The following is a 27,030-nucleotide window of genomic DNA, read 5'->3' as shown; positions in this document are numbered from 1 at the left end:
CTTTTGTCCTCTTCTCTCTGTCTCTGCCTCCTTGTCTCTTATCTCTCACCCCTCTGTCTCTGTCTTCTGTGTATTTTCTCGTCTTTCTTTTTTTGTTTTTTTTTTTTTAGAGACAAGTTCTCACTCTGTTGCCCTGGCTGGAGTGCAGTGACTATTCACAGACGCTATTACAGTGCACTATAGGCCCGGACTCCTGGGTTCAGCAGTTCTCCCACCTCAGCCTCCCACACAGTTGGGACTCCAGGTGTGCAACGCTGCCCCGACCCCGTCAGTCTTTTTGTCTAAGCTGCATGCCCTCCCACTTCTGCTTCTTTTTGTGGTCCTGCTTCCTTCCTCTACTTACTTATGGTTTCTGTCCCTTTGTTACTAAGGGCTTGTATGTGACTTTGACTTGCTGTAGCTCCTGACCCTTCTGTCCATTACTATTAGATTCAGTTTCTTGGTATTCCAATTCTGTGTTTCTGGGAGAGGCAATATAACAGAGTCAACTTGGGTCCAGTGTCTGGCTCCATCAGTCACGATAGGGAAGGGGGAGCAATTCCCAAGAAGGAGCTGGGCAGGTACTTCAAAACATGGCTACTGTACTGTACAGGGGCCTATGGATTACTGATGCCTATTAACTAGGTAATCCGTATGTTAGCTGATTGAGGCTTAACCCCATACCGGTAGCTTTGATCATCAGGGTAGGGGCCTGGGAAGACCTGCCAGCAGCATGCATTTCTTTGGGCTTCTTCTCCCCTCCCATTTGACCACTGTCCCCCTACTTCCACATCATGATTGACTAGTAAGCACCTATGTTACTTGCCAGTGTACTGAGTGAAAGCTCTTTGAAGCCATCGAGCCTGCCACCTGTGTTCATTTTCACAGGCTGGCCGTAGGCACTTCTCTCCATTTGAATGGAAGAATATCCAACTTTCTGATAATTTGCCTTGCCCCAGGGAATTGGAAGTTAGAGTGAAAATCTTACCACCTTGGTTCCAACCAGAGTTTATCAGTACCCCTCTTTGCTTGGTGATGAGCTTAAGAAAACAACATGGCCAGGTTCAGTGGCTCACACCTGTAATCCAAATACTTTGGGAGGCTGGGGCAGGAAGACTGCTTGAGCCCAGGAGTTCCAGACCAGCCTGGGGAACATAGCGAGACCCCTGTCTCTAATTTTTTTTTTTTTTAATTAGCTGGGTGTGGTTGTGTGCACCTGTGGTCCCAGCTAATAGGAGGCTGAGGGTCACTTGAGCCCTGGAGATCGAGGCTGCGGTGAGCTGTGATTGTGCCCATTCCAGCCTGGGTGACAAAGCAAGACCCTGTCTCAAAAAAAAAAAAAAAAAAAAAAAAAAAAGGAGGAAGAAAGAAAATAAAATGATATACTGCTGTTGCCTTCTGAGAATTTGTGATCTTGGGAGAAGCGTGACCCAGTCACCTGAGGGAGAGATTTGAGACAGGTGTCTACGTGACGATAGCATAGACACTTAAGCTGTGCTAAGAAGCAGAAATGCCATGTGGTTCAGGAGACAAAGAGCTCAGAGAGGGGCTGGCTGGTGTATTCAGAGAAGGTTTTACAGAGGAAGAGGAAGCGGGGGCTGAACTAGACCTTGAAAGTGGGAGTTGCTGTTAGCTATGGCAGGAAGAGGAGGGGAGGACATTTCTTTTTACGTGTATGTCTGGTACGAATAAGAGAGAGAGTCTGGCTGAAGGAGAGAGTGCAAAGTGGGTAGGAGTAAGTGGAGTTGGCCTAGAGATGGGCCCAAAAGATTTTGTAATAAGATTTGAGGTACACATAAAAGTTCTATTTTTGGATGCTAGAGGCAGTACTTACAGATGTCACTGCGTTCCTTCCTGCTGGATATTGCTCTTATGTCCTCCCTATGGATCAGAGCAGTCATTGTTTAGCAGGAGCAAAGTGCCAGGGCTCTCAGCACAAGGCCCAGATGTCACTGAGGTGTGTGAGGAGCTAGAACTTAAGGCCACGTGAGCCTAGGGAGTACCCTAGTGGGTGCGCTTCTCCATGGACTTCATTGAGAATTGGGAGGAGGTATGGGTAGGAATGAGGGTGGAAGTGATCAGTGGGCTTGGGAATGTGAACTTAGAAATGGTAGTTAGCTTCTCTCAGCCTCAGTTTCCTCATCCATAAAATGGGAATAGGAATATCTGTATTTTGGAGTCGTGAGAATTGATGCAGAGGTGTATGTGAAATTTTCAGGCATATAACAGACTTTTTTTCTTTCTTTCTTTCTTTCTTTTTTATTTTTATTTTTTTGAGACAGGGTCTTACTCTGTCATCCAGGCTGGAGTGCACAGCTCACTGCAGCCTCAACCTCCTAGGCTCAGGCGACCCTCCCGCCTCAGCCTCCTGAGTAGCTGGGACTACAGGTGTGCACCACTACACCCAGCTAATTTTTGTATTTTTTGTAGTGACAGGGTTTCTCCATGTTGCCCAGGCTGGTCTCTAACTCCTGGGCTCACGCCTCAGTTTCCCAAAGTGCTGGGATTATAGATGTGAGCCACTGCACCTGGCCTCATTTTTACACTTATATACAAAACACTGTGTCTCTAATTTCTTAGGTAACCTGCCATCTGCATTCAAATTTACCTCACTTACTGATGTGTTTCTTTTGGCCATGAAGAGGTCTTATGTCTCCTGTGGTTTGGAACCTTGGGAGTCTGGGTGGGAAAGAGTGGGTGAAATCACCCATCCCTGGGCCTGGGGGGGATTCCCAGAAATGGTGCTGGCCATCAGGATGCATAACTATGTATTCACGCATGCCTTCGTATCCTTGAGTGCCAGTAGTGATGGACGTGCCTGTGTGCTGTCAGCCGGGGCGGGTGCAGGGTGTCCCCTCGCTTGCCAGTTCACCTTGTTCTGACTGGTCTATTGGTCCCTCTGCCTTAGGCGGGAAGGGCAGAAAGTGGTGCTCTCTGTAAAGAGGGGTTGGGCCCCTGTGCCCTCAACTCAAGCCTACCAGTGACTTTGTGGTTTTCCTCCTAGGCCTGCTGACATTTGTGAACTGTGCCTATGTCAAGTGGGGCACACGTGTGCAGGACACGTTCACTTACGCCAAGGTCGTAGCGCTCATTGCCATCATTGTCATGGGCCTTGTTAAACTGTGCCAGGGTAAGTGGTGGGAAGGGGCGGTACCACCAGGAGTTCCTCTGGATTCCCTGAGGAGGACATGGGGACTCTGTTAGCTTCACTGCTCAGCTGTTTCTATGTACATGCTAGCATGTGTCAGTGAGTGCAAGAGATGGGAGTAGATTTCTTTCTGGGCTTTCTGGGCCAGGCTGGCTTGGCCAAGTGGACATGAGTCAGCCTCTCCCTCAGGGCTGGTTTCCTTTGGTGGAGGCTGGGAGCATTGCAGGAAGCCAGCCAAGGGCCTAGGAGCTCCTGAAGCTTGGGTCATGATTGGGTCATAAAAGTGATCTGTGGGGATACAGTGGCTCCTATTTGTGGTCTGTGACTGCCAAGCTACAAGTAGGAAGACTGGGCCCTCCTTGAGACAGGTGGCAGGGGATATGGAGTTGAAAGTGGGGTATGGAAATGGGTGGTTATTTTGCAGCCTTTACTTTTCATCTGAACTTGTATTCAACAATCCCTCCCCAAGTCAGCTCTCAGAAAAATATTAAAATGTGAAATTGGCAGTGTCTTTCCTGCATGTTGGCTTTAGAAAGCTTTTCGTTCCTGGATCAGAGAGGACTGGCAGTGAGGGTAATAGGCCTACCAAGATCTCATGAGCCCTGGAGAGGTCTTGAGGTGTATTTAGCCACAGATATCTCAATCATCTCACAGCCTAGTTCTCTAGGTCATCAGTCCTAGTGATTGTACACAGCTCCCCAGCTGTGTACAATCACCTGGGGAGCTGAGACCCTAATCTCAAATCTATTGGATCACATTCTGGTTGGTTTGGAGTCTAAGAAGCTGTGCTTTTAAGAATTGCCCTTGGCCGGGCGCGGTGGCTCACGCCTGTAATCCCAGCACTTTAGGAGGCTAAGTCGGGTGAATCAGCGAGTGAGGAGTTCGAGACCGGCCTGGCCAACATGGAGAAACCCCATCCCTACTAAAAATAAAAACATTAGCCGGGCGTGGTGGTGCGCGCCTGTAATCCCAGCTAGTTAGGGAGGCTGAGGGAGGAGAATGGCTTGAAACCAGGAGGTGGAAGTTGCAGTAAGCCAAGATTGTGCCACTGTCCTCCAGCCTGGGTGACAGAGCAAGACTCAGTCTCAAAAAAAAAAAAAAAAAAAAAATTGCCCTTGTTGGGCTGGGTGCAGTGGTTCACGCCTGTAATCTCAGCACTCTGGGAGGCCGGGAGGCTGAGGCAGGTGGATCACCTGAGGTCAGGAGTTCGAGACCAGCCTCGCCAACATGGAGAAACCCTGTCTCTACTAAAAATACAAAAAATTAGCTGGGCGTGGTGGCAGATGCCTGTAATCCCAGGTACTTGGGAAGCTGAGGCAGGAGAATCATTTGAACCCCGGGAGGCGGAGGTTGCAGTGAGCCGAGATCTTGCCATTGCACTCCAGCCTGGGCAACAAAAGCAAAACTCCATCTCAAAAAAAAAAAGAAAAAGAAAAACAGAATTGCCTTTGTTGATTCTCGGGCTGCTGGTCTAGCCCGTGTACTTATATCAAGTTAGTAGAGCTAGCCACGTGGATGTTCCTGGAGGCTCAGGAGCATCCTGGGGTCAAATTGCATTTTGAGTAATCCTCCCCTGAAGATCTGTTCCTTAGGGAACCACTGCTGTGTATGAGGATGGACACCCCTGAGGACAGGGGTCTCTATTTTCTCTTCTCTTGCTGCATAACCAGCTCATTTTACCACATGAGAGCTGGGTCTAGGCTTTCTTCAGGGTATGACAATGGGGTTCCTTAGAAGTCTGGGTCTTGTTAAAAACCCCAGTGTGTCCAGAGGGTCTCTGTCCTGGGTAGCTGGGTGCTGTCCCCTGGGCTTTTGGGTCTGCAGTCTCTGAGACCTCTGAGGAGAATGACAGGCATCTGGGCCTGGGCTGGCTCCCCAAAGGGTAGGGGTGGCCCAGGCCTAGTGAAAGATAAGGTCTCAGTTCCTCTATAGCATGTGATCTCCCCCATGCAACCATAGCCACCGCAAGTAGAGCAGCAGAGAGTCCTTCCCATGAGGCTGATAAAGCCATTTGACCAAATTCTGCAGTAGTCTGGCCCCGGAGAGGTAGTTCACAGGAAGGTCTAATTTTCGATGAAAAATAACTCCTTCCTGTGAAACGGGGTTCTTGACATAAATAGGTAGAAGAGCTGGGGCTTGCTGTGAGATCACTTGCAGGAAATGGAAATTCTTTAGGGTTTTGGAAGAAGTATTGTCACATCAGAGGGCAGCCAGGAATGTCTTTGGTTTTTGATTGTCTAGTTTTATTAGAGGAATGGAGCTTTCCTGAGGAAGTGGGTGGTGTGGTAAAGTGTAGGGAGCTAGTGGTTGCTGATCTTTTGGTGTTAAATTATGTTTTTTTTTTTTCTTTCCCCTACCTTCTTGTTTCTTCTTTCTTGTTCCTCCCCATTCCTCCTTTTTTTCATCTTCCCTTCCTCTTCCCTATTCTCCTTTCGTATCTTTCTCTTACACCTCCCATCTCCTCCTTTCTTCTTTGGCCTGTTCCTTCTCTCTGAACCCCTCACCTGCCTTTGCCCCCACAGGACACTCTGAGCACTTTCAGGACGCCTTTGAGGGTTCCTCCTGGGACATGGGAAACCTTTCTCTTGCCCTCTACTCTGCCCTCTTCTCTTACTCAGGTTGGGACACCCTTAATTTTGTAACAGAAGAAATCAAAAACCCAGAAAGGTAAAGGCGGGATCACACTCTCACTCCCCAGCTTGGCTGGAACTCCTGCTGATAGTGGGCGTGGCTGCCCTCATCCTTCTCCTCCTCCCTCCGACTCTCCTCCCCTCTTCTCCCTACTCCCCCTTCTCCAGCTAGGAGGGGCTGAGGGCTAGAATGGGAGTGAGTGAAGGTGGGAAAGCCTTCGGCTCCCTGTCCTTATGTTCACACTGGAGGATACACAGGGTCCTTCCTAGAGGAGAGGCCCTTCAATGGGGAGCAGCAGGCCGAGCTGGGGCTAAGGAATTAGGACCTTGAACCTTCAGTGGGGAGCAGCAGGCCCAGCTGGGGCAAAGGAATTAGACCTTGCACTGTGGTGCTGACACTACAGCCCACAGAACCAAAACTTATTCTGGCCAGCTGGGTCCCCAGCCTGGCATCTAGTCCCCAGGACACTGTTCCTTGCACTGTCCCTCTGAGATCATAGATGCAGGAGGATTATGAAACCCAATGGGACCCACTGGCCCTACTGTGACAAAGATCAAATATTTATCATGAGCTATCTTCACAGAGAAAGTTCTCTTTTTCAGTAGAAAGAGCCCAGGGTCAAGGGGAAGGTGAGCCTGCCTCAAAGACTCAGAGGCCAGTGAACTGTGAAATGTTAGGAAAATCCTAGTGGAGACTTGATAAACTTTGTTCCCAAGGAGAAGTTGGTTCTAGGTAGTCCTTTCTCACTTGTCCTGACAGAAATTTGCCCTTGGCCATTGGGATTTCTATGCCAATTGTGACGCTCATCTACATCCTGACAAATGTGGCCTATTACACAGTGCTGAACATTTCAGATGTCCTTAGCAGTGATGCCGTGGCTGTGGTGAGTCTCTTGGGATCCCCATTTGTTCATCATCTCATGATGCTGAGCCACCCTGCACAGCTCAGTCTCTCTTACTGCACTCTCCTCAGCTCTGCAGGATGAGGTCATGAGTCTAGGCTAGAGGGTGGGCTGCTGAGCAGTGATTGCATTTGTTCCGAGATCGTAGATGCAGGAGGATTATGAAACCCTGTCCTGTTTAAGTGCCTCTTCTGTGCCCTGCCCCCAGACATTTGCTGACCAGACGTTTGGCATGTTCAGCTGGACCATCCCCATTGCTGTTGCCCTGTCCTGCTTTGGGGGCCTCAATGCATCCATCTTTGCTTCATCAAGGTACTGTGTCTCTGTGTCACTGATAGTAGACCACAATATTTCATTCTCTGGGGCTTCGGGGTAAGAGTTCTTTTTTCCCTTCTTCTCATGGGCATACGGGGTGTGTGTGTGTGTGTGTGTGTGTGTGTGTGTGTGTGTGTGTGTATGTGTGTGTGTGTTTGATATGTGGGCATGTACTTGCCTTTGTGCAAGTAGCACATCTGTGTGCTGGTAGCTCATGTTTCCATCTGAGATGAGGACAGATTGTGTGCTGATAGCTCATGTTATGTGCTGATAGCTCATGTTTATGTGCTGGTAGCTCATATTTTGTGTGCTGGTAGCTCATGTTTATGTGCTGGTAGCTCATGTTTATGTGCTGGTAGCTCATGTTTATGTACTGGTAGCTCATGTTTCCATCTGAGATGAGGACAGATTGATGAAAGGTATAGGGGAGAAAGGCAACAGCTTGGAGTGGTGACTCAGGCAGGGACCAGATTCTAGGCTCCTTGTGGGTTATGCTGTAGCCCCGGGATTCATTTCTTCAGTGAATCATAATACCACTTGCTGTGTCCCAGCTATTGGTGCTGTGTACAGAAAGACTTTTCCCCTCACTTCCCAGAAAATGCCGAGGCCATCAGGTCTCCTGATCTCCTCTCTGTGCAGACATCAGTAAGCGCGCTGGTCCTTCCTGTTGTTGCAGAGGAAGGAGCAGGTGTGCCTTTCCTGGCAGACCCTACCTGGGCTCAGGGTTCCAGCGCTTCCCCTCTTCAGCAGTTTGCTTCATCAGTTGGCCCTTCTCTTTGGTGGGTGCTCACTTGGAGACCAGCTCTCCATGAGCTTCTCTCCTCTCCACTTAGGCGAGTCACAAAATAGCATTTCACATCTGCCCTCTTCCCACTTACTGGATGTACTTCTTTTTGTTTTTAAATTAATTTTTTTTGAGAGATTGGGGTCTCACTATGTTGCCCAGGCTGGTCTCAAACTCCTGGTCTCAAGTGATCTTCCCACCTTAGCCTCCCGAGTAGCTGGGATTAAAGGCGTGCGCCACCATGCCTGGCCCTGGATGCACTTGTGAGACAGCAGTCTGTGCTTCAACTTTCATTCATTTTCCTACCTGTTACAGTTTGGCTTCTACTACCTGAAAAATATTCTTATTAAGGCTATCTCTTTCTTAGCCTGTCTGTAGTCCTCATCCTATTGGACCTCTGAAGCAAGTGATGCTGACCACTTGCCAATTTTGAAACGATCTCCATGGCTTCTATGACATAAGATACCTGAGAAGAAAGTATCCTGATTTCTCTTCCACTCACCCTATAACTGTTGTTGTCCCCAGGGCCGGGGGTATAATAGTCATCCAATAAATATTTGCCACATGAACACAGAGAAGGATGAAAAATAAAAGAGTTTTGTCCTGTTCATTCTTTTTACTGGTTTTCACACACCAGTCCATGTATTGTGCCTCCCTGGGGCAACCGAAGAATTAGAGAAGTCAAGGCCTTGTAAAAGAACATAGTGTCCAGCTGGGCGCAGGGCTCACGCCTGTAATCCCAGCACTTTGGGAGGCTGAGGCGGGAAGATCACCTGAGGTCAGGAGTTCGAGACCAGCCTGACCAATATGGTGAAACCCTGTCTCTACTAAAAATACAAAAAAAAATTAGCTGGGCATGGTGGCATGTGCTTGTAGTCCCAGCCACTCGGGAGGCTGAGGCAGGAGAATTGCTTGAACCCAGGAGGCGGAGGTTGCAGTGAGCTGAGATTGTGCCATTGCACTCCAGCCTGGGCGACAGAGCGAGACTCTGACTCAAAAAAAAAAAAAAGTAGTGTCATCTTCCCTTTGCTCAGCCTCGTTTTGATAGATGGACTTCTTGTCTAGCCTTTCCCTGACACCCTAGCCTCCCCTCCTCTAGTTTGCCCTCCAGACCGGTGTCAAATCAGGCCCTTACCTCAAAGCCACAGCTGACTCTGTGTTTGTTCAGACTCCACAGTGTGGCCTTGCATGCAGGTTCTTCCCAGCACCCTCTTCTCACACAGCTTGTCCTGGGGCTCTAGGCATTCTATATCAACCTCCAAAAAGGCCACGCTCTTTCATGCCTCCACACATTTTGCCTTTGCACATGCTCGTTTTCTCCACCTACCGACTTGCTTCTGGCAACCCTTCTTTGCATCTCTTCTCTTGCAAAGCGTTTTGGCACAAGCCTCTAGCCTAGCGAGTGAGTGTCGTGTACTCCAAGGTGATGCTGACCATGCTGAGGGGCAGTTCATTTCTGCGCCAGTCTTTTTTTGTTTGTTTTTGAGACAGAGTTTAGCTCTTGTTGCCCAGGCTGGAGTCCAATGGTGCAATCTCGGCTCACTGCAACCTCCGCCTCCCGGATTAAAGTGATTCTCGCTTCAGCCTCCTGAGTAGCTGGGATTACAGGCATGTGCTACCACACCTGGCTAAGTTTTTTTTTTTTTTTTTTTTTTTGAGACAGAGTTTCACTCTTGTTGCCCAGGCTGGAGCACAACGGTGCGATCTCGGCTCACTGCAACCTCTGCCTCCTGAGTTCAAGCAATTCTCCTGCCTCAGCCTCCTGAGTAGCTGGGATTACAGGCGTGTACCACCACGCCCGGCTAATTTTTTATATTTTTAGTAGAGATGGGGTTTCACCATGGCCAGACTGGTCTTGAACTTCTGACCTCAGGTGATCTGCCCACCTCGGCCTCTCAGAGTGCTGGGATTATAGGCATGAGCCACCGCGCCTGGCCTCTCCTGGCGAATTTTGTATTTTTAGTAGAGATGGGGTTTCTCCATGTTGGTCAGGCTGGTCTCAAACTCCCGACCTCAGGTGATCTGCCTGCCTCAGCCTCTGAGTGCTGGGATTACAGGTGTGAGCCCCCGTGCCCGGCCACTGTGCCAGTCTTTTTCCCAGTTGGTGGAGCTCTTTAGGTGTAGAAAGGCAGCCTGGGTTTTCTCTTTGACCCTCAGTCTTGCCTTGGCGTATCATACATCAGCTCAGGGAAAATATATGTAAGGCATGAACAGAAATCTGGCTGCCCTTCAAAAGCCATTATGTTAGCTATGAATCTGTGGCATGGATTGGGTGAGTCTGTTAGTGGGTGACAGCAGGGTGAGGCATCTATTGGATGTTGGTGAGGTATCTGTGGCTGAGAGAAGAGGGGGTGTCTGGGTGATGGTGGGTCTCATAGCTGAAGGCCTTGGGCGGTTGGTCAGTGGACAATGGTGGATGGGGCATCTGGGTAGTGGTGAGGTGCCCGGGGATGAAGAGGGAGGCAAAGTCTGTAAGGAAGCAGGGAGCGGGGAGGTTGGACTGGTGATGCACCAAGGACCCGGGATGCTCCTGGGAGGCTGCGTCCTGCTTTCCTGGGGGGCTCTGAGCTGAGTTTGTCTGAGTGAGGAGTGTGGTTGTATTGCTGAGTAAAAGGAGTAAAAGGATCCCGCTGACACATTTCTCATCCTTCTAGGTTGTTCTTCGTGGGCTCCCGGGAGGGCCATCTCCCTGACCTTCTGTCCATGATCCACATTGAGCGTTTTACACCTATCCCTGCTTTACTGTTCAATGTAAGTTTTGCCGGGACCATGGGGCTTGGGCGGATCTGTGCATTGTTCCTTCTGATTTGTGCTAAGTTGTTAAATAAGAGGGACCCTGGGAAAGGTCTTGCTCTAAGATTTGAAAAACAGGTCATTTTTTGTTGTCATTTAGTTCTTTTATAGTTTTACTAAGTTTAAATTTTGGATTAATCTGGAATTTATATTATAGCATAGTGTTGAGAAAGGTGGGGATTCACTTAATTTTTTCTCAAATGGCAGCCAGCTACACCAATATTGTTTACTGAACAATCCATTTTTCCACAGTTTTCAAACTTTTATCATAGAGAAGTAATAATAGCTAATTTTTTAGGGTCCTTAATATGTGCCAGTTATTACTGTCTGCCCCTTAAATGTGCCATCTCAACTCATCCTCCCCATCAGTGCCAAGCCTCCTTAGTTTAGCTTCATACTGACTATCTGAAAACTAAAGAGGGACCAAGCGTACTTCTTTAGTCCCCCACCCTTAGAATTTTCCTAGCAATTCTCACATTCGTTTATTTGTCTTGATGAACTTTTCTATCAATTCATCAAAATAATAGAAAAATCCTCTTGATATTTTGACAGGGTCAGCATTGAATTTATAAATTTAGGAAGTTATCTGACTACAGGCACATACCACTAAGCCTGGCTTATTTATTTTTTGTAGAGATGAGGTCTCACCATGTTGCCCAGGCTGGTCTTGAGCTCCTGGGCTCCAGTGAGCTGCCACTTCGGTCTCCCAAAGTGCTGGGATTATAGGCACGAGCCACCATGCCCAGCCTTCTCTTCTTAATACAGGGTTCTCCCTTATCTCCATAGAATGAGCTATTTTGTTTTAAATCCTTTGTTGATAATTTGTAATGAAAAGATTATTGAAATTTAAACACATTTGACCTTGTCCCAGGACTCTAGGCCCTGATCCTTGTCTTCTAGGATTCTTTTGTTCCAGATGCTAATGCTGTTATATGTTTGGATGGATCCATTTTGCTAGTTTCCAGGTCCAACACCTGACTTCAGAGGCCTGAAATGCTACCAGTTCTTCCTGTGGCTCAAAATTTGTCCATGGGGAGAGAGTTATATTCCATTATTTATTGACATTATTTAGTCCAGATAGGTAGGGATCCATTTTGCTAGTTAGCATTTCTCAGGCCCCAGGACAGTGAGATGGTTCTGAAGGCGTTTCTCCCATTTGTATGCCAGGTAGTTGGGACCCAGGTCTAAGCCTTCTCTAGGACACTGTGTAATCCATGTTAAGGTTGGTGCACTGAAGTGAGGAAGGCCTCAGTGTCTGCCTTTTTCTAAAGTGCTTGCAACAAGGGGGAGGCACTGCGTGGAGGAATGGCTGCAACAGAAGAGGGAAAGCTGCTACCCTGAGGGTTAATGTACCTCAGGGTACATCAAGGATGGACCTATCTGATGCCAAGGGGTCAATGAAAAGAGCTGGAGGTAATCTGGTGAAGCGGCATCAGATCTAGTACTGACTGCTGGGTGGGGGAGTCTCCTGGGGGTGGAGGTGGTGACGATGCTCACCTGTCTCCCCACCGCTTTCCCACAGTGCACCATGACGCTCATCTACCTCATCGTGGAGGATGTTTTCCAGCTCATCAACTACTTCAGCTTCAGCTACTGGTTCTTCGTGGGCCTGTCTGTTGTTGGACAGCTCTACCTCCGCTGGAAGGAGCCCGAAAGGCCCCGGCCTCTCAAGGTCAGCAGCTCTGGGCTGACTAGAAGGGGTGGGCCATCTCCCTCAGGTGGCTTTTTGCCCATGAGCTGTTTCCTCTCCCCACGTTACTTAGTATCTCACCCCTTCTATTTCAGCTGAGCGTGTTTTTCCCCATCGTGTTCTGCATATGCTCCGTGTTTCTGGTGATAGTGCCCCTCTTCACTGACACCATTAATTCCCTCATTGGCATTGCGATTGCCCTTTCTGGAGTCCCTTTCTACTTCATGGGTGTTTACCTGCCGGAGTCGCAGAGGCCACTGTTTATTCGGAATGTCCTGGGTGAGCTTCTCTGCGCCCCATTACTCACTGGCGGCTGTGTGTGCATGCGCATGCAGAGGTGGGGGGGTGGCTAATAGCTTCCCCATACTCAGAATTTGCTGGAGGCCATGAGACCCAGCTGTCGACGACTTCCCTTTTGATTTTGACATGATCACTTTAGTTCTAATTTTCGTGTCCTAGTTTGGGGCTAAAACATTACCTTCTGACAACACAAATCACCTGGGAAGAAGAGTCATGCATCAGACTCTGGCTGGGAATGGGGCAGAGGATGATGAGGCTTGTTGGGAGACAGGGGCAAAGCCTGATATAGAGTACTCAAGGGGCAGGTGGGGAGGGAGCCATAAATGTTACCAGTCAGCCTTGTGTTCAGGTTAGGGCTGTAGCTAGATACTTACTAAATCCTGTGCTTGCTCTATTTTCATTCAGCTGCTATCACCAGAGGCATCCAGCACCTTTGCTTTTGTGTCCTGACTGAGCTTGATGTAACCGAAGAGAAAAAGGATGAGATGAAAACTGACTAGAGGTCAGAGGTGGCTTTCCTAGGCCTGGAAGGCTGGCCACACAGCGAAATCCTGGTAACAAGACTCTATAGGCCCAACTCTCCTGAATTAAAGGAGCCTTTTGACCCACATCATATAACGGGGCTCAGGGCCAGTGCTCACTCTTCTTGGTAAGCTATAGGAGACTCAGGATCTGGGCCAACCTCAAGGTGGGGGCTTCAGAGGGTGGGGGGAAGACTGGGGAACAAGGGAATGGTTATTTAGTTTTACTCCTGATAGGTAGAGGCAGCTCTTACAGGTATTTACTTGGTAAGGTGCAGTGGGGAAGAGAGAATACTAGGTTGATAGGGCTGGTGGCTTCTGAATTTGGTATTTGAGATTTGAACTAGGAGTCCCTATAGAGGGGCTGCTCTATGGGAAGTTTTCCTCTGACCAGGTCCAACACCTGACTTTAAAGGCCTGAAATGCTACCGTTTCTTCCTCTAGCTCAAAATTCTTCCCTGGGGAGAGAGTTAAAGTTCCTTATTTATTGATATTTAGTCCAGAACACCAGTTCTAACGAAGCATGAGTGTCTCTTCATCTACAGGATGCAATAGGCTGATTGTATTTAAAATTCAAAGTACCCAAAACTGAGTCCCTCTGGGCTCAGAAATGTCTGTGGTATCGGGTCAGACTCTGACCACAGATTTTATGCTGTTTAGCACAATCTTCTATTGAGTCTTACCTGCAACAATGAACCTTACAGATTTTTTTACTCACGTACCTGTTACACTTTAGCATATAGATAGATCATGTTACAAGCACTTGGCTCAGGTCCAGCAAGGACAGATGAACAAATTCATAAGTCAGAAGTCTGTTAATATGGCTGTTTTGAAGGATAATCCTTTATTTTACTTGAGACCTTGCATCTTTGTTCTAGCTGACAGTAAATCTCTGGGTTTCTGTTATGAACTCTTAAGAGGGCTGAAACTTCTGAAATTCAGGTGGATCACCTGAATTCTCTCAGCTGTCAGTGGCTTGGAGAACATCTCAAGGGCCCAAGTCATCAAATAACCTCTCCGTAAGGGAAGCGTGAGGGACTGCTGTGCAGACCCAAGCAAACCCACCCTGGTGCTAGAAGAGGTCATTTCACTTTTTCTGAAAACCTCACATCAGACTGCATCCCCTTCTGTCCCTGGCACCAGGCTTTGTTTACACTTGGAGCCGCCTTGGTGTGGGGTCACCAGGACAGTGTACTCCTCTCCTGCCAGCCTCCCCTTCCCCGAGGTGTGGTGGCTGCAGTCTCAGGAAGAGCTTGGTACTTGTGGGGACTTCTGTTTTCTCCCTGTGGAGATCAGTGACGACTGGGAGGAAAGCTGCTTCAACCTGAGTTGGGCTCTTCAGCAGGCTGCACAAGTGGAAGCAACTAATTCTGGTGCTCAGGCTGGGTTCTCCACCCAAGTTAGGCCTGCTCTGGCCTAATGGATCTTACTGTATGAGCAGGACGGCTGCACTGGATTGTACAACTGTTTTGTGATGCCCCCGGACACTGTCATCCTGGGCCCAGAAAAACCTGCTAGCTTGACATACCCCATGGGCTTCTTATTCTTAGGTTTTGGAATTGGTAAACAGTGAGGCAGCCTCCCTTTCTGACCATTCTTCACCCACTCACAGATAAGGGAATAACCTTGGCCATGTATTTGCTCAATAAAGATTGAAGAAAGCATGGTCACAGTTGCCTTGGGTTCAGAGCATAATGCATATGTGAAGCATGGGGTGACATTCTTACTGTCATGGGTTTGGGATTTGTACAGCAAATTCCTGCCCGAAGACAGGGTGTCTTGTGCAAAGGCTGACTTGCCTGAACTCTAAGAACATGACTTTTGTCTGAGCCAAGCTGGCACCCATCCCAGGGCTCCTCTGGAGCTAATCCTTTAAGCAAAATGTGCTTGCCTTTTAAAGATCTTTGAAAGATCCCTGACCCCAGCTTTAGCTTTCTCCACCAGATAACCAGCTAAGCCCAGGAATTTACTGCCCCCCACCCCCGCCCCCAGTGGCTTCTAGGGAAAGCAAGGACCTCACATGCCAGGTGCCCTAGTACTTGCTCAGTGAGCCGTGTCATCCTCTTTTCATTTTTGGATGGTGACAGCATTCTTCCCCTTTGTGCTGGATACAGACTTCTCCCAGGATCCCTTTTTTGGGAGCGAAGCCAGACAATCCCTACAGCACTCAAGCTTCAGGGTGGAATTAATTTCTGCCAGCTCTTTGTTGTCTGTCTCCTTAAATCCTTCTCCTGGTGTGCTTATCCCTTTTGCAGTGAGTATGGTTTATTAAGTTATCAGCCCTTTAATATTGGGGAAACTTAATGAGTATAAATGGCAGGGAGCACACTGTAACAGCAGTGTTTTGTTTTTTCACCTGGTTGCTGTGAGTCCAAGAATGGCTTTCAATCCTTTGTTTCTATGTCTACAGACAGAAAACGAGATGTCTAATATTAGACATACAAGTTGCTGCCTGTTATAATGTTGAATTATACCTTTGTGCATACCTAGGATGTTTGTTGTTTTAATTAGCTGCAATATGTAGGGCCTGTGTACACAGAATTTAATCACTTCGGCAGGTTGAATAACTCCATGTAGATAAGAGCTAGTGTAGGTAAACATTTAGAAAATGGACATAAAGTGATGGCAGGTAGGATGAAGGAGAGATACTTAGGAAATCCTAAAAGAGGCGGCAAGAAGGCATCTCCCTGTGTAAATTCCCTTCCCCCATGACAGTGAGTCAGAGACACTCACAGGCTATGAGGGCACAGCCCTAGCTGAATGTTCTGTTGTCCGAAATAGCTACTAGCCACATGTAGCTAATTACATTAAAATGAAATAAAACTAAAGCTCAGTTTCGCTTCAGTTGCGCTAATCACATTTCAAGTGCTTAGCAGCCACCTGTGTCTACTACTACACAGCGCAGACACAGAACACAGCTTCACTGCAGATAGTTCTACTGGACAATGTTACACTAGAATAAACACCAAGGCAGTCAGTTAAGGCAGCTATGGTTTGGAAAGGCATAGGAACAGAGTGTGCTTACAAGAGATACAAGTTGTGGTAATAAAACTGAGCCTGCTGATGGTAGTTTGTTTTTGTGGTGAGTGCTGTGAAGAGTAAACGTTACTCAGTGGAAAGCTAAGTTCAGAATGTGCTTTGTTTTTCCTCCTTTGCTTTAAGTCCTTGGTATTTATAATCAATGCTGAAACTTCGGTCTCCCTACCACTCCGTTTTAGATATTCAGATTTAAAAGACTTTAAAAGAATTACTTTCTTCCATGTTCAAAGCTAGACTTTACTAAACACATGTATCACATTCATACACATTGTTTCCTGGCCCCACTGCCAAAGGAAGTCAGTCAGTCATTTCACAACTATTACCAGAGTTTGGAAGCCTAAATAGCTGTTAACTGAAATCTCCCACAGCTCACACAGACTGCTTTCTGCCCTAATGGCCATTACTATCCAGTCTGTGTTGCTACAAGGGACCCACAGTCCCCCTTTTAGATTCGATCAAAAGGAACAGGGTTTTCCCAGAGGCAAGCAGCCTGGTGGTATGGCAGAGCAGAAACTTACTGCTAATCAAACGGGAACCTCTCCTTCCCTTGTGGTTTCAGCACAGCACCTGAATGCCAGGAAAAATTCCTGGGCCAAGAAGCTAAAGCTAAAGAAACCTTCCTTTTTACACATTTTTTTTTTTCTTTCAAACTGTAGGGTCACTTTTGATTGAGGCAAAAGGGCCCTACTATAAGTGGAAAAGACTTACTCCTTTAACATAAGTTTTCACTGTGGTAGGATGGTGCTGCCTGACATGCTTGATATGCTTTTCCTTGCACGTGTTAAGCTAGGAAACCTAAGAGGATGTCAGCAGGGCAGTTAACCCTGGACTCAGAGCCCTCAAGGGCTTGTGGCAGAACCTCATGGCTGGACATCACAAGACGATCAGTCTGAATCCAGGTCGTGGGGGCTGTCATAGCCAAACTCCTTCTGCACATCCAGAGGGTATTTGCTCCACATCCGTTGTCTGCTGCTGCCTCTTTCCTCCTCACTCAGGCTGTTGTAGTCAGCAGAGCCTAGAATGAGATCCCGGGAATGGATTCTAAATGTGATTTTCCTAGGCTACTGCAGGAACCCCTTCTCTTCTCAGAAAGGTCTACTTTTGTTCCCGATTGTAATGCAAAATGCTTGCTCAATAAAGAAAATAAAGCATATAGAATTTTTTTTTTTTTTTAAAAGAAGCAATCACTTTCCTATCATCTAAAACAAGTTCCTTCACACTGGAGTATTTTGTCACTTCTCCCCTCCGTATAGTATTTTTTTTGTTGTTGTAACAGTTGTAGTCATATTGTAAATATTTTTGTACCTTTCTCCTTTTAACGTGTTATTGACAAACCTCTCCAATAGAATATTCAATTGTTTGTTTCATTTCTCTGTTGTCAGACACCAATAAATTCTTTTTTTGGGCCTTCTTCTACCTTCTTTAACATAGTTACCACAGGAATTATGTTGTCAGGTCATCTTTCTTTCTTCTTCCCCCAGGTATTATGTCTGTGTTGCATCTTTCTCAAAACAGTTGTACATGCAGCAGTTTTTTGAGAAGTTAGATAACTGATTTGTGAAAACTCTGGGCTTATTCCTACTGGCAAACCTCTCTCTTCCTTGGTTTCTTGACTGGGGCAGGGAAAGAGACAATGAGCTACATATTTTACACAATCTCAACCACCAAAATTCATATAGAACCATCTCATCTGCAGAGAAAATGAGGCTCAGTGAGGTGAAGTAACTGCCTAAGAGCCACAGCAAAGTAATGACAACTACAGATTTGAACCCAGGCCTGATGGATTATTACACCCCCAGGAGGCCCCTGGGAAACACTGGTCTTTGGGTGTCCTACAGCACGAATTGCTCAATGGCAGAGAAGGAAAGGCAGTTAAGATGCACCTGTCAACTATGCCTGCACCTCAGTCTCAGATCCTACCAGTCCCTCCCCGTCTGGGGCTGCCACCCACCTCTGGAATCCTCATCTCCATCACTGCTCTCCTCCTCTGGGTACTCATTGCGCCAGTTATTCTCACTGTTCTCATCATCTTCATCGTCGTAAATGTCCTCTGGTTCTTGATCATCATTCACCTACACATCTCAACACAAACATGAGTCCAAATCAAAACCTCTAAGGTTATGCTCAGGGGGAAGTTGTTAGCATACCAGTTGGAGGGATGTCATGTAAAAGTGCCATGTGAAAAAACTGCAGACTAGGAGTTAGTTTGACTTCGTTGCACAAGAGGCTATGAGAGGGAGATAATAGCCTCCTTCCACCCAGAGTCCAGCTCCAGAATGATAGGACACGCTGAACTCCATGAGAAGGGAACACAAGGAAAAGAGAAGTGATGGCTCTGAGCGATTCCTTTAAATTCCAAAGGTCAGGCCGGGCGCGGTGGCTCAAGCCTGTAATCCCAGCACTTTGGGAGGCCGAGACGGGCGGATCACGAGGTCAGGAGATCGAGACCATCCTGGCTAACACGGTGAAACCCCGTCTCTACTAAAAATTACAAAAAACTAGCCGGGTGAGGTGGCGGGTGCCTGTAGTCCCAGCCACTCGGAAGGCTGAGGCAGGAGAATGGCGTGAACCCGGGAGGCGGAGCTTGCAGTGAGCCGAGATCTGGCCACTGCACTCCAGCCTGGGTGACAGAGCGAGACTCCCGTCTCAAAAAAAAAAAAAAAAAAAAAAAAAATTCCAAAGGTCAAAACCAAAACCCAAGCATAAGAGGTGCAGAAAGGCAGGAGGAAGGGCCATGCAGTGGTCCAAGGTGGGTACCTGACTGCAACTCTCTGTCCTAACGCAGGTGCAGGATATAGTGCTTCTCGATTACAGTCTAAGCATGACAGTTAGGTGCCACCTTAAGTTTTCTTGTTAATCATTTTAGAATTTAAGAATAGGCCAGGCGCAGTGGCTCACGCCTGTAATCCCAGGACTCTGGGAGGCTGAGGTGGGCAGATCACTTGAGGTCAGAAGTTTGAGACCAGCCTAGGCAACGTGGTAAAACCCTGTCTCTACTAAAAATACAAGAATTAGCTAGGTGTGGTGGCATGTACCTGTAATCCCAGCTACTCGGGAGGCTGAAGCAGGAGAATCGCTTGAACCCAGGAGGGGGAGGTTGCAATGAGCCAAGATGGTGCCACTGCACTCCGGCCTGGGTGACAGAGCAAGACTCCATCTCAAAAAAAAAAAAAAAAAAAAAAAAAAAAAAGATAATGGTGTCAGCTAGGTGTGGTGGCTCATAGCTGTAATCCCAGCACTTTGGGAGGCCAAGGTGGGAGGATCACTTGAGCCCAGGAGTTCAAGACCACAAGACCAGCCCGGACAACACAGTGAGACCCTGCCTCTACAAAAAAATCAACAAAAATTGGGCATTATGGTGCATGCCTGTACTCCTGGCTGGCTGCTTGGGAGGCTGAGATGGGAGGATGGCTTGAGCCTGGGAGACAGAGGCTGCAGTGAGCTCAGATAGCAACACTGCAGTCCAGCTTGGGTGACAGTGTGAGACCTTGTCTCAAAAAAGAAAAAAAAATAATAATGTCAGGTTGTTAGCTTCCTTCATGCAAAGTTTTCTCTACTTCTAAGGTACGAATTAAAAAATAGGTTTTGTTGTCATTCACATTAAGAATTTCTGGTTTTATCTTGTCTTTATCTTATTCATAAGTCCTATATACATATTTCCCCCCAAGAATGGATAGCTATAAACAATAAAGATGATGTTGCAAACCTTCTAAAATGTTCGTTAATGTAAAAATTATCAATCTAAGATGATCTTTCCCAAAATTCCCTGTACTATAAAGTCAGGTGCCTAAATGGCACTTAGAGTAAATTTTTCTTTTTAAGGAGGAAAAGAACTAAGGACAATGTTGATCAGGAGTGGAGCCCAGGGAAGCAAAGCATTCTGATTAGAGAAAGAGCTAGGATGCCTCAAGCCCCCTCTCCTCATGGGCCCCCTTACCAGCTCCCACTCTTGGCTGTAGGGCTGCACAGAGAGGATATTCTCAATCCAGCCTGGAGTGGCCGTCTCCAAGTAGTAAATGTCATACACATAGTCATCGTGTTTTTGTTCTTCCTGGTGCCTGACTCCAGGTCCATCCTCAGACACAGTCAATCGCTCACGGATCAACTCTACAGAATTGCAGAGGATCACATCTGGGTCAGATGTCTGTAAAGAAACCACAGATTACACACACACACACATGCATGACCCAAAACATGATGTTCCATGAGGAGGAACCTATAAGTTGGGTGAAGGAAGGCTCCCTACAGTTTGTGTGTGTGTGTGTGTGTGTGTGTGTGTGTTTGAGCGGGAGTCTCACTCTGCTCTGTCGCCCAGGTTGGAGTGCAGTGGCATGATCTTGGCTCACTGCAACCTCTGCCTCCCGGGTTCAAGTGTTTCTCCTGCCTCAGCTTCCCAAATAGCTGGGACTACAGGCATGTGCCACCACACCCGGCTAATTTTTTGTGTTTTTAGTAGAGATGGGGTTTCACCGTATTAGCCAGGATGGTTTTGATCTCCTGACCTCAAGAAATCTGCGCACCTTGGCCTTTCAAAGTGCTGGGATTACAGGCGTGAGCCACCTTGCCCAGCCACAGTTCCATAGTGTTGTGGTCAAGATTCTTATCCCCATGAATTCCTAGTCTTTTAACTAGTTATTACATTAAATAATCAAGAATCTCTGTAAAATTACTGTGTAGTTCTTATTTTAAGATAGAAACCTACAAAATAGCCTCCTGCTCTTTTGTGCTCGGCTCTCACACCTATAATCCCAACACTTCAGGAAGCCAAGGTGGACAAATTGCTTGAGGCCAGAAGCTCAAGAACAGCCTGGGCAACATGGCAAAACCCCCGCCTCTACAAAGAAATACAAAAATTAGCTGTGTGTGGTGGTGTGCACCTGTAGTCCTAGGTACTCGGGAGGTTGAGGCTGCAGAGAGCGGTGATCATGCCACTGTACTCCATCCTGGGTGACAGAGTGAGACCTGTCTTAAAACAATGAAAGAAAAAAAAAATATGTGAAGACTGGCCTAAGGAGAGGGGAAAGACAGAAGACCTGGCCAGTCTTGACCCCAAGCTCTGAGTCAGACCTGCTTCTACAGGTCTTCTGAGATCCTTTGGTAATACACAATGTTCTCTCTTTGGGGATCAGTAGGCACACAGTAGCACCCCTATGGCTGAACCTGAAATGAGTCTCTGTGTGGCCTCCTGTAGAAGCCAACAGGTGTTTCCTGGTGACCTCTACCACTGCCCATCATTTGGCTTGCCATATATTTACATCCCACTTTTAACCACAAATTGGGAATGGGCTCACCTATAGTCTTTCTACTGGAAAGAACAGTTTGAAATGCAATGCCCTTGAACAGAAATGGCCCAGGTAAGATGTGCTCCAGTGCTGACAGGCTGTGTCATCCAGGGGCCTGGTGGCATGGGTCAGTTTGTTAACCACAGGGAAATGCTGCAGATGGCTCCTCTTGATAGGTTCATCAGAGGACACTGCACAGCTCCAAGCAGACACCATGCAGGAAAATGGGGAGGATCCCACGACCGAGGCTTATAAGGGGAGACCAATGCTATAATTTACAGACTAAGGAATTCTTCCTTGCTCCTAAGTCAAAAACTAGAGATGCCAGTTTTTCTGCAGGCTCTTGAGCAAACTTAAAGCTACCTATTACAAAAGTTCTGGCTCCAATCCACGAGTCCCTCCACTCAGTCAAATTATGCAGCCATTAAAATACAAGATTGCTGGGCACAGTGGCTCATGCCTGTAATCACTTTGGGAAGCCAAGGTGGGAGGAATGTTGGAGCCCAGGAGTTTGAGACTAGCCTGGGCAACATGGCAAAACCCAGTCTCTACAAAAAATACAAAAATTAGCTGGGTGTGGTGGCACAGGCCTGTGGTTCCAGCTACTCAAGAGGCTGAGGCAGGAGGATCACATGAGCCCAGGAGGTGGAGGCTGCACCGAGCTGTGATCATGCCACTGCACTCCAGCCTGGGCAACAGAGCGAGATGCTGTCTCAAAAAATAGTACAGGAGTAGCAATACAGAAAAATGACAGATACAGAATTTTGTACAAGGAAAGAAACCAGTTCTATTCTACCTACTTTTGGGTTGGTAGTAAAATGGGAGATTTTCTCCTTTGTTGTATTTTTTCAAATTTCCTATAATGAGTATAAATTATTTTCTTTTTCTTTTTGAGATGGAGTTTCGCTCTTGTCGCCCAGGCTTGAGTGCAACGGCGCAATCTTGGCTCACTGCAACCTCTGCCTCCCGGGTTCAAGCAATTCTCCTGCCTCAGCCTCCTGAGTAGCTGCGATTACAAGTGCGCATCACCATGCCTGGCCAATTTTTGTATTTTTAGTAGAGACGGGGTTTCACCATGTTGGTCAGGCTGGTCTCAAACTCCTGACCTCATGATCCACCCACCTTGGCCTCCCAAAGTGTTGGTATCACAGGCATAAGCCACCGTACCCGCCTATTATTGCTTAAAGAGGCGGTTTTCACTATGTTGCCCACACTGGCTTTTAACTCCGAGCCTTAGGTGATCTTTCTGTTTCAAACTCCTGAGTAGCTGGGACTAAAGGTGTGCACCACTGCTCTTAGCTAGAAGAAAAATAATTATTATTATTTCTGCAGAGATGGAGTCTTGCTATGTTGCTCAGGATGGTCTCGAACTTCAGGCCTCAATCCTCCTGCCTTAGCCTCCCAAAGTGCTAGGATTATAGGAGTAACCCACCGTGCCCTTGCTGAAAATTATTTTAAAGTCTATGTCTATGTGTATTCATTCATTCATTCATTCACTCAGAATCAGGGTCTTGCTCTGTCGCCCAGGCTGGAAGGTGGCAATATGATCATGGCTCACTGCAGCCTTGAATTCCTGGGCTCAAGTGTTTCTTTCTTGGCCTCCCAAAGTGTTGGGACTACAGGTGTGAACCACTGAGCCCAGCCCATATTTTCAGTTACACTACACACAGCATTTTGTACTGTTAAACATATATATTTTCCCCTACAACCAGTCTTCACGGTTATCAGTTCTAAGGGTCCAGACAGTTACATGTGTCAATCTCTTGGATACAATTTTTAACCTCCACGTATAGTGTTGCAATGAATGTGCCATTTCCTGCATTTGAAAATGGAGATGTAAGTATCTAACTCATAAGGGTTTTGTGAGGATTAAATGAGTTAATTAAAAGAAAATATAACAAGTACCTAACACACTATTTGACATAATCACTTAGTCAATCAATGGTAGCTTTCGTTAAATCATAGCTTAGCTATTTGCTTCTGCTGAATTATTTCCCTAGGATAAATCTTGGAGGTGAGATTACTAGTTAAAAGGAACTGAAGTCCTTTAATTTTTAAATTTCCTATTGAATTTATCTAATAGGAATTTATTTGCTTAAAATGTAAATTATGTCAATTTAAGGAAAAATTCATTGTAGCATAACAGAAATGCTGTCATTTTAAAATTTCCTTAGAAATTTTTAATTTTAAAATTTTCCTAGATTATGCATGACTTTAGATCCAAACAATAATAAGTTTACAGATGTAAAAATATGGCTCCCACCCCTGTAAAGCCATGCTGTTTTCCAAAAGGCTTGCATCAATTTTATTCCTACAATTGTATACACTTTTAATCACTGCCTTGCCAGCAGTGCTATCAACTACTTTTTTCCTGCTAGTCTAGTATGCATAAAACCTCAAGCATGCTTCAAGCTTAAATTCATTTTTCTGGCCGGGCGCGGTGGCTCAAGCCTGTAATCCCAGCACTTTGGGAGGCCGAGACGGGCGGATCACGAGGTCAGGAGATCGAGACCATCCTGGCTAACACGGTGAAACCCCGTCTCTACTAAAAATACAAGAAAATTAGCCGGGCGAGGTGGTGGGCGCCTGTAGTCCCAGCTACTTGGGAGGCTGAGGCAGGAGAATGGCGTGAACCCGGGGGGGCGGAGCTTGCAGTGAGCCGAGATCACGCCACTGCACTCCAGCCTGGGGCACAGAGCAAGACTCCGTCTCAAAAAAAAAAAAAAAAAAAAATTCATTTTTCCCCCTATAATTACTTTATGCAAACATTTTTGGTATGTTTAGAGTCGGTATTGCTTTACTGGAAAAATCTCTGTTCATATCCATCATCAGTTTATCTCCTAGTTTTCTGCCCGGCCTAATGAACTATTTACTTGATTCAATTCCACTGAGCATTAGTTTACTGTACACATTTTATAAGTCATGCATTAGTCTGGAATGTTTTGGTGAAAGATGTTGCTATGGACATCATACACAATTTGCTATCCAGTTACACTAGCACCAGCCAGGCACGGTGGCGCATGCCTGTAATCCTAGCATTTTGGGAGGCCGAGGTGGGTGGATCACCTGAGGTCAGGAGTTCAAGACCAGCCTGGCCAACATGGTGAAACCCTGTCTCTACTAAAAATACAAAATTAGCTGGATGTGGTGACTCATGCCTGTAATCCCAGCTACTCGGGAGGCTGAGGCATGAGAACGACTTGAACCCCCAGGAGGTGGAGGCTGCAGTGAGCCAAGATCGCGCCACTGCACTACAGCCTGGGCGACAAGGGCGAGACTCCATCTCAAAACAAAACAAAAACAACAACAATAAACAATTACAGTAGTACCATTTGCTTGTTGCTTGTGGATTCATTTTGAATTGTAATTTTTTAAGTTTCAAAAATGATTGAGTTCTATAAAAATGTTTATCAAGAGAGGGCACATTGGCTGGGTGCAGTGGCTCATGCCTGTAATCCCAGCACTTTGGGAGGTTGAGGTGGGCGGATCACTTGAGGCCAGGAGTTTGAAACCAGCCTGGCCAACATAGCGAAACCCCGTCTCTACTAAAAATACAAAAGTTAGCCGGATGTGGTGGCTCACACTTGTAATCCCAGCTATGTGGGAGGCTGAGGCAGGAGAATTGCTTGAACCCGGGAGTTGGAGGTTGCAGTGAGCCGGGATCATGCCAATGCACTCCAGCCTGGGCCACAGAGTAAGAGTCCAACTCAAAAAAAAAAGGCACACCTTATGTTGAGAATTTTCTGTTTCTTTTTAGAGACAGTATCTTGCTCTGTTGCCCAAACCAGAGGGCAGTGATTTGATCATAGCTCACTGCAATCTCTAATTCCTGAGTTTAAATGATCCTCCTACCCCAGCCTCCCCAGTAGCTAGCACTACAAGTGCATGCCACCATGCCCAGCTAATTTTCTTTTTCTTTTTGTAATGACAAGGTCTTGCTTTATTGCCCAGGCTGGTCTCAAGCGACCCTCCTGCCTCAGCCTCCCAAAGCGCTGGGATTACAAGAAGAATTTTATTTTATTTTTTTTGAGACAGGGCCTCACTCTGTCACCTAGGCTGAAATGCCACTGCCGCACAATCATGGCTCACTGTAGCCTTGACCTCTCTAGGCTCAGGTGTTCCTCCCGCCTGGGCCTTCCTATGTGCTAGGACTACTGGCGTCAGCTACTGTGCCCAGCCTGGAGGAAAATTTTCCATTTCTGTAGTTTCGCTGCATGTAATAGACTTCTTCTGGAAGTGAGTGCAACTGAATTTAGCAAATGTAATATAAAGAAAAGCACTGGATTAAATGTTAGAAGACTTGCATTCTAGACCTCAATCTACCTCAAACTGGGTATGCTACCCAGAACTATTCCTTTAAGCTCTCTTTGATCAATTTTCCTACCTGCTCTCTCTCTGCTTTGCTCCAGTGACCCCATCTCAGTCAGGCTGAAAGGACTTGTAAAGACATTTCCTTACAAGTACCTAGAGTGTCTAGCAGGCACTCCTCCCCTCAGATTCCTTACTGCTCTCCTCTAGCTCACCGGGCTCCAGGCACCTTGCAAGGAGTAGGGAAACTCGGCTTCAGAGCCTCTTTACTTTCAGGTTCTCTGCCTAGAAGTCCTCTCTATATGTGGAATGCCCTGCCATTCACCTTCTGCAAGTCTTCACTCAAATGTCATTTTCTCAGTGACACTCTCACTGAAGTGGCACAACTCTTTCTGCTTTGTCTCCCCGCCTCCTTACATCCCTTATCATCATCTGACACTGAGTTGACTTGTTTACTGTTCCTGTTTACCTGCAAGTTAGGTTCACACTGCTGTATCCACAGAATCTAAAAAAAATACCTGGCATTTAGTAAGCACGTAGTAAACACATGTTGGATGAATAACCAAAATTGTAAAATGAGGCCGTCAAGCCGGATGGATCATGCATCCCCTTAAGATGAAACTGTGCTGTTACTGGGCCCAGTCTTCTGGCATTACCGTCCTGAGAAGCCCAGCGACCACCTTCCGAGGCGTACTCACTTTGCAGGAGCCTGCAGCGGCGGCTTCAGGTTCTCCCTCCTCGTGGACAAGGTCTAACAACTGAAAGCCCGAGTCCCCGGCGGCTTCTGGGTTCCCCGGCGTGTACTCGGACTCCTGGCCGCTCGAGGTGGTCCCCAAGGATCGGCGGCTGGAAACCACCCGGTAGCGGCCCTCCTGCCGGATCTCCCGAGCCGAGGCGCGGAGATTGCAGCGTACACGCTGCTGGCTGTCCCGTGACGGGCGCAGAACTGCCCGCAGGAGAGGCTGGACTGGTTCCTCCTAGGGGACAACAGGGGAGGGAGGCCAGCGTAAGCAGGAGTTCGCGAGCGGGTCAGGGATCGGGTTTCCTAACGGCTGCACCCTAAGATGCCCTCCACATCACTGCACCACGCCCAATACCTGGGAGCACACAGTGGCCACCAAGTGGAAGACATTATTCTCCGCTGCTCTCTCCAAACCCTCCGACGTCTTCTGTGCCGCCGACTCGACCTCGTCGCTCCGGAGGCGTTTACAAGCGAGCACGAGAGCCTCGGCTGGCTCCGCACTGCGCTTCCGTTTCACCCGCAGCACAGCTGTCCTGCCGGCCTCCATAGTGGCTGCCGCTGAGCACTGTGGGAACGCGCGGGGTGTGATGGGATAGC

General features: G+C 47.3%; 2 protein-coding genes across 12 annotated transcripts in view; one reads left to right on the top strand and one right to left on the bottom strand.

Annotated features, from left to right (window-relative positions):
• Positions 1-17,508, top strand: part of SLC7A6 (solute carrier family 7 member 6) — a 42,690-nt gene extending 25,182 nt beyond the window's left edge. For 8 of the 11 annotated variants that reach the window (XM_017953710.3, XM_009196751.3, XM_017953715.2 and 5 more), the window contains 8 exons: positions 2,984-3,109; positions 5,650-5,794; positions 6,518-6,641; positions 6,868-6,971; positions 10,413-10,509; positions 12,074-12,223; positions 12,337-12,520; positions 12,947-17,508. In XM_017953710.3, coding sequence (XP_017809199.1) covers positions 2,984-3,109; positions 5,650-5,794; positions 6,518-6,641; positions 6,868-6,971; positions 10,413-10,509; positions 12,074-12,223; positions 12,337-12,520; positions 12,947-13,041 — 1,025 coding nt within the window. In that variant the 3' untranslated portion in view covers positions 13,042-17,508. The remainder of the gene's footprint in view (positions 1-2,983; positions 3,110-5,649; positions 5,795-6,517; positions 6,642-6,867; positions 6,972-10,412; positions 10,510-12,073; positions 12,224-12,336; positions 12,521-12,946) is intronic. The other 3 variants (XR_004179657.1, XR_004179656.1, XR_004179658.1) reach the window with 3 other exon arrangements.
• On the bottom strand, positions 13,888-27,013 carry SLC7A6OS (solute carrier family 7 member 6 opposite strand). The gene is made up of 5 exons (XM_003917090.5): positions 26,789-27,013; positions 26,390-26,668; positions 20,039-20,245; positions 18,053-18,173; positions 13,888-17,116 (listed from the first exon to the last, which is right to left on the bottom strand). The coding sequence occupies exons 1-5, from the start codon at positions 26,978-26,980 to the stop codon at positions 16,986-16,988; spliced, it is 930 nt and encodes a 309-aa protein (XP_003917139.1). The 5' UTR covers positions 26,981-27,013; the 3' UTR covers positions 13,888-16,985.
• Between the last annotated feature and the right edge of the window lie 17 nt (positions 27,014-27,030).

The sequence above is a fragment of the Papio anubis genome, chromosome 18, assembly GCF_008728515.1.
Source record: "Papio anubis isolate 15944 chromosome 18, Panubis1.0, whole genome shotgun sequence".
Classification (NCBI taxonomy): Eukaryota; Metazoa; Chordata; class Mammalia; order Primates; family Cercopithecidae; genus Papio; species Papio anubis.
Note: the sequence above shows the minus strand (reverse complement) of the source record. Positions and strands in the feature narration are given on the sequence as shown.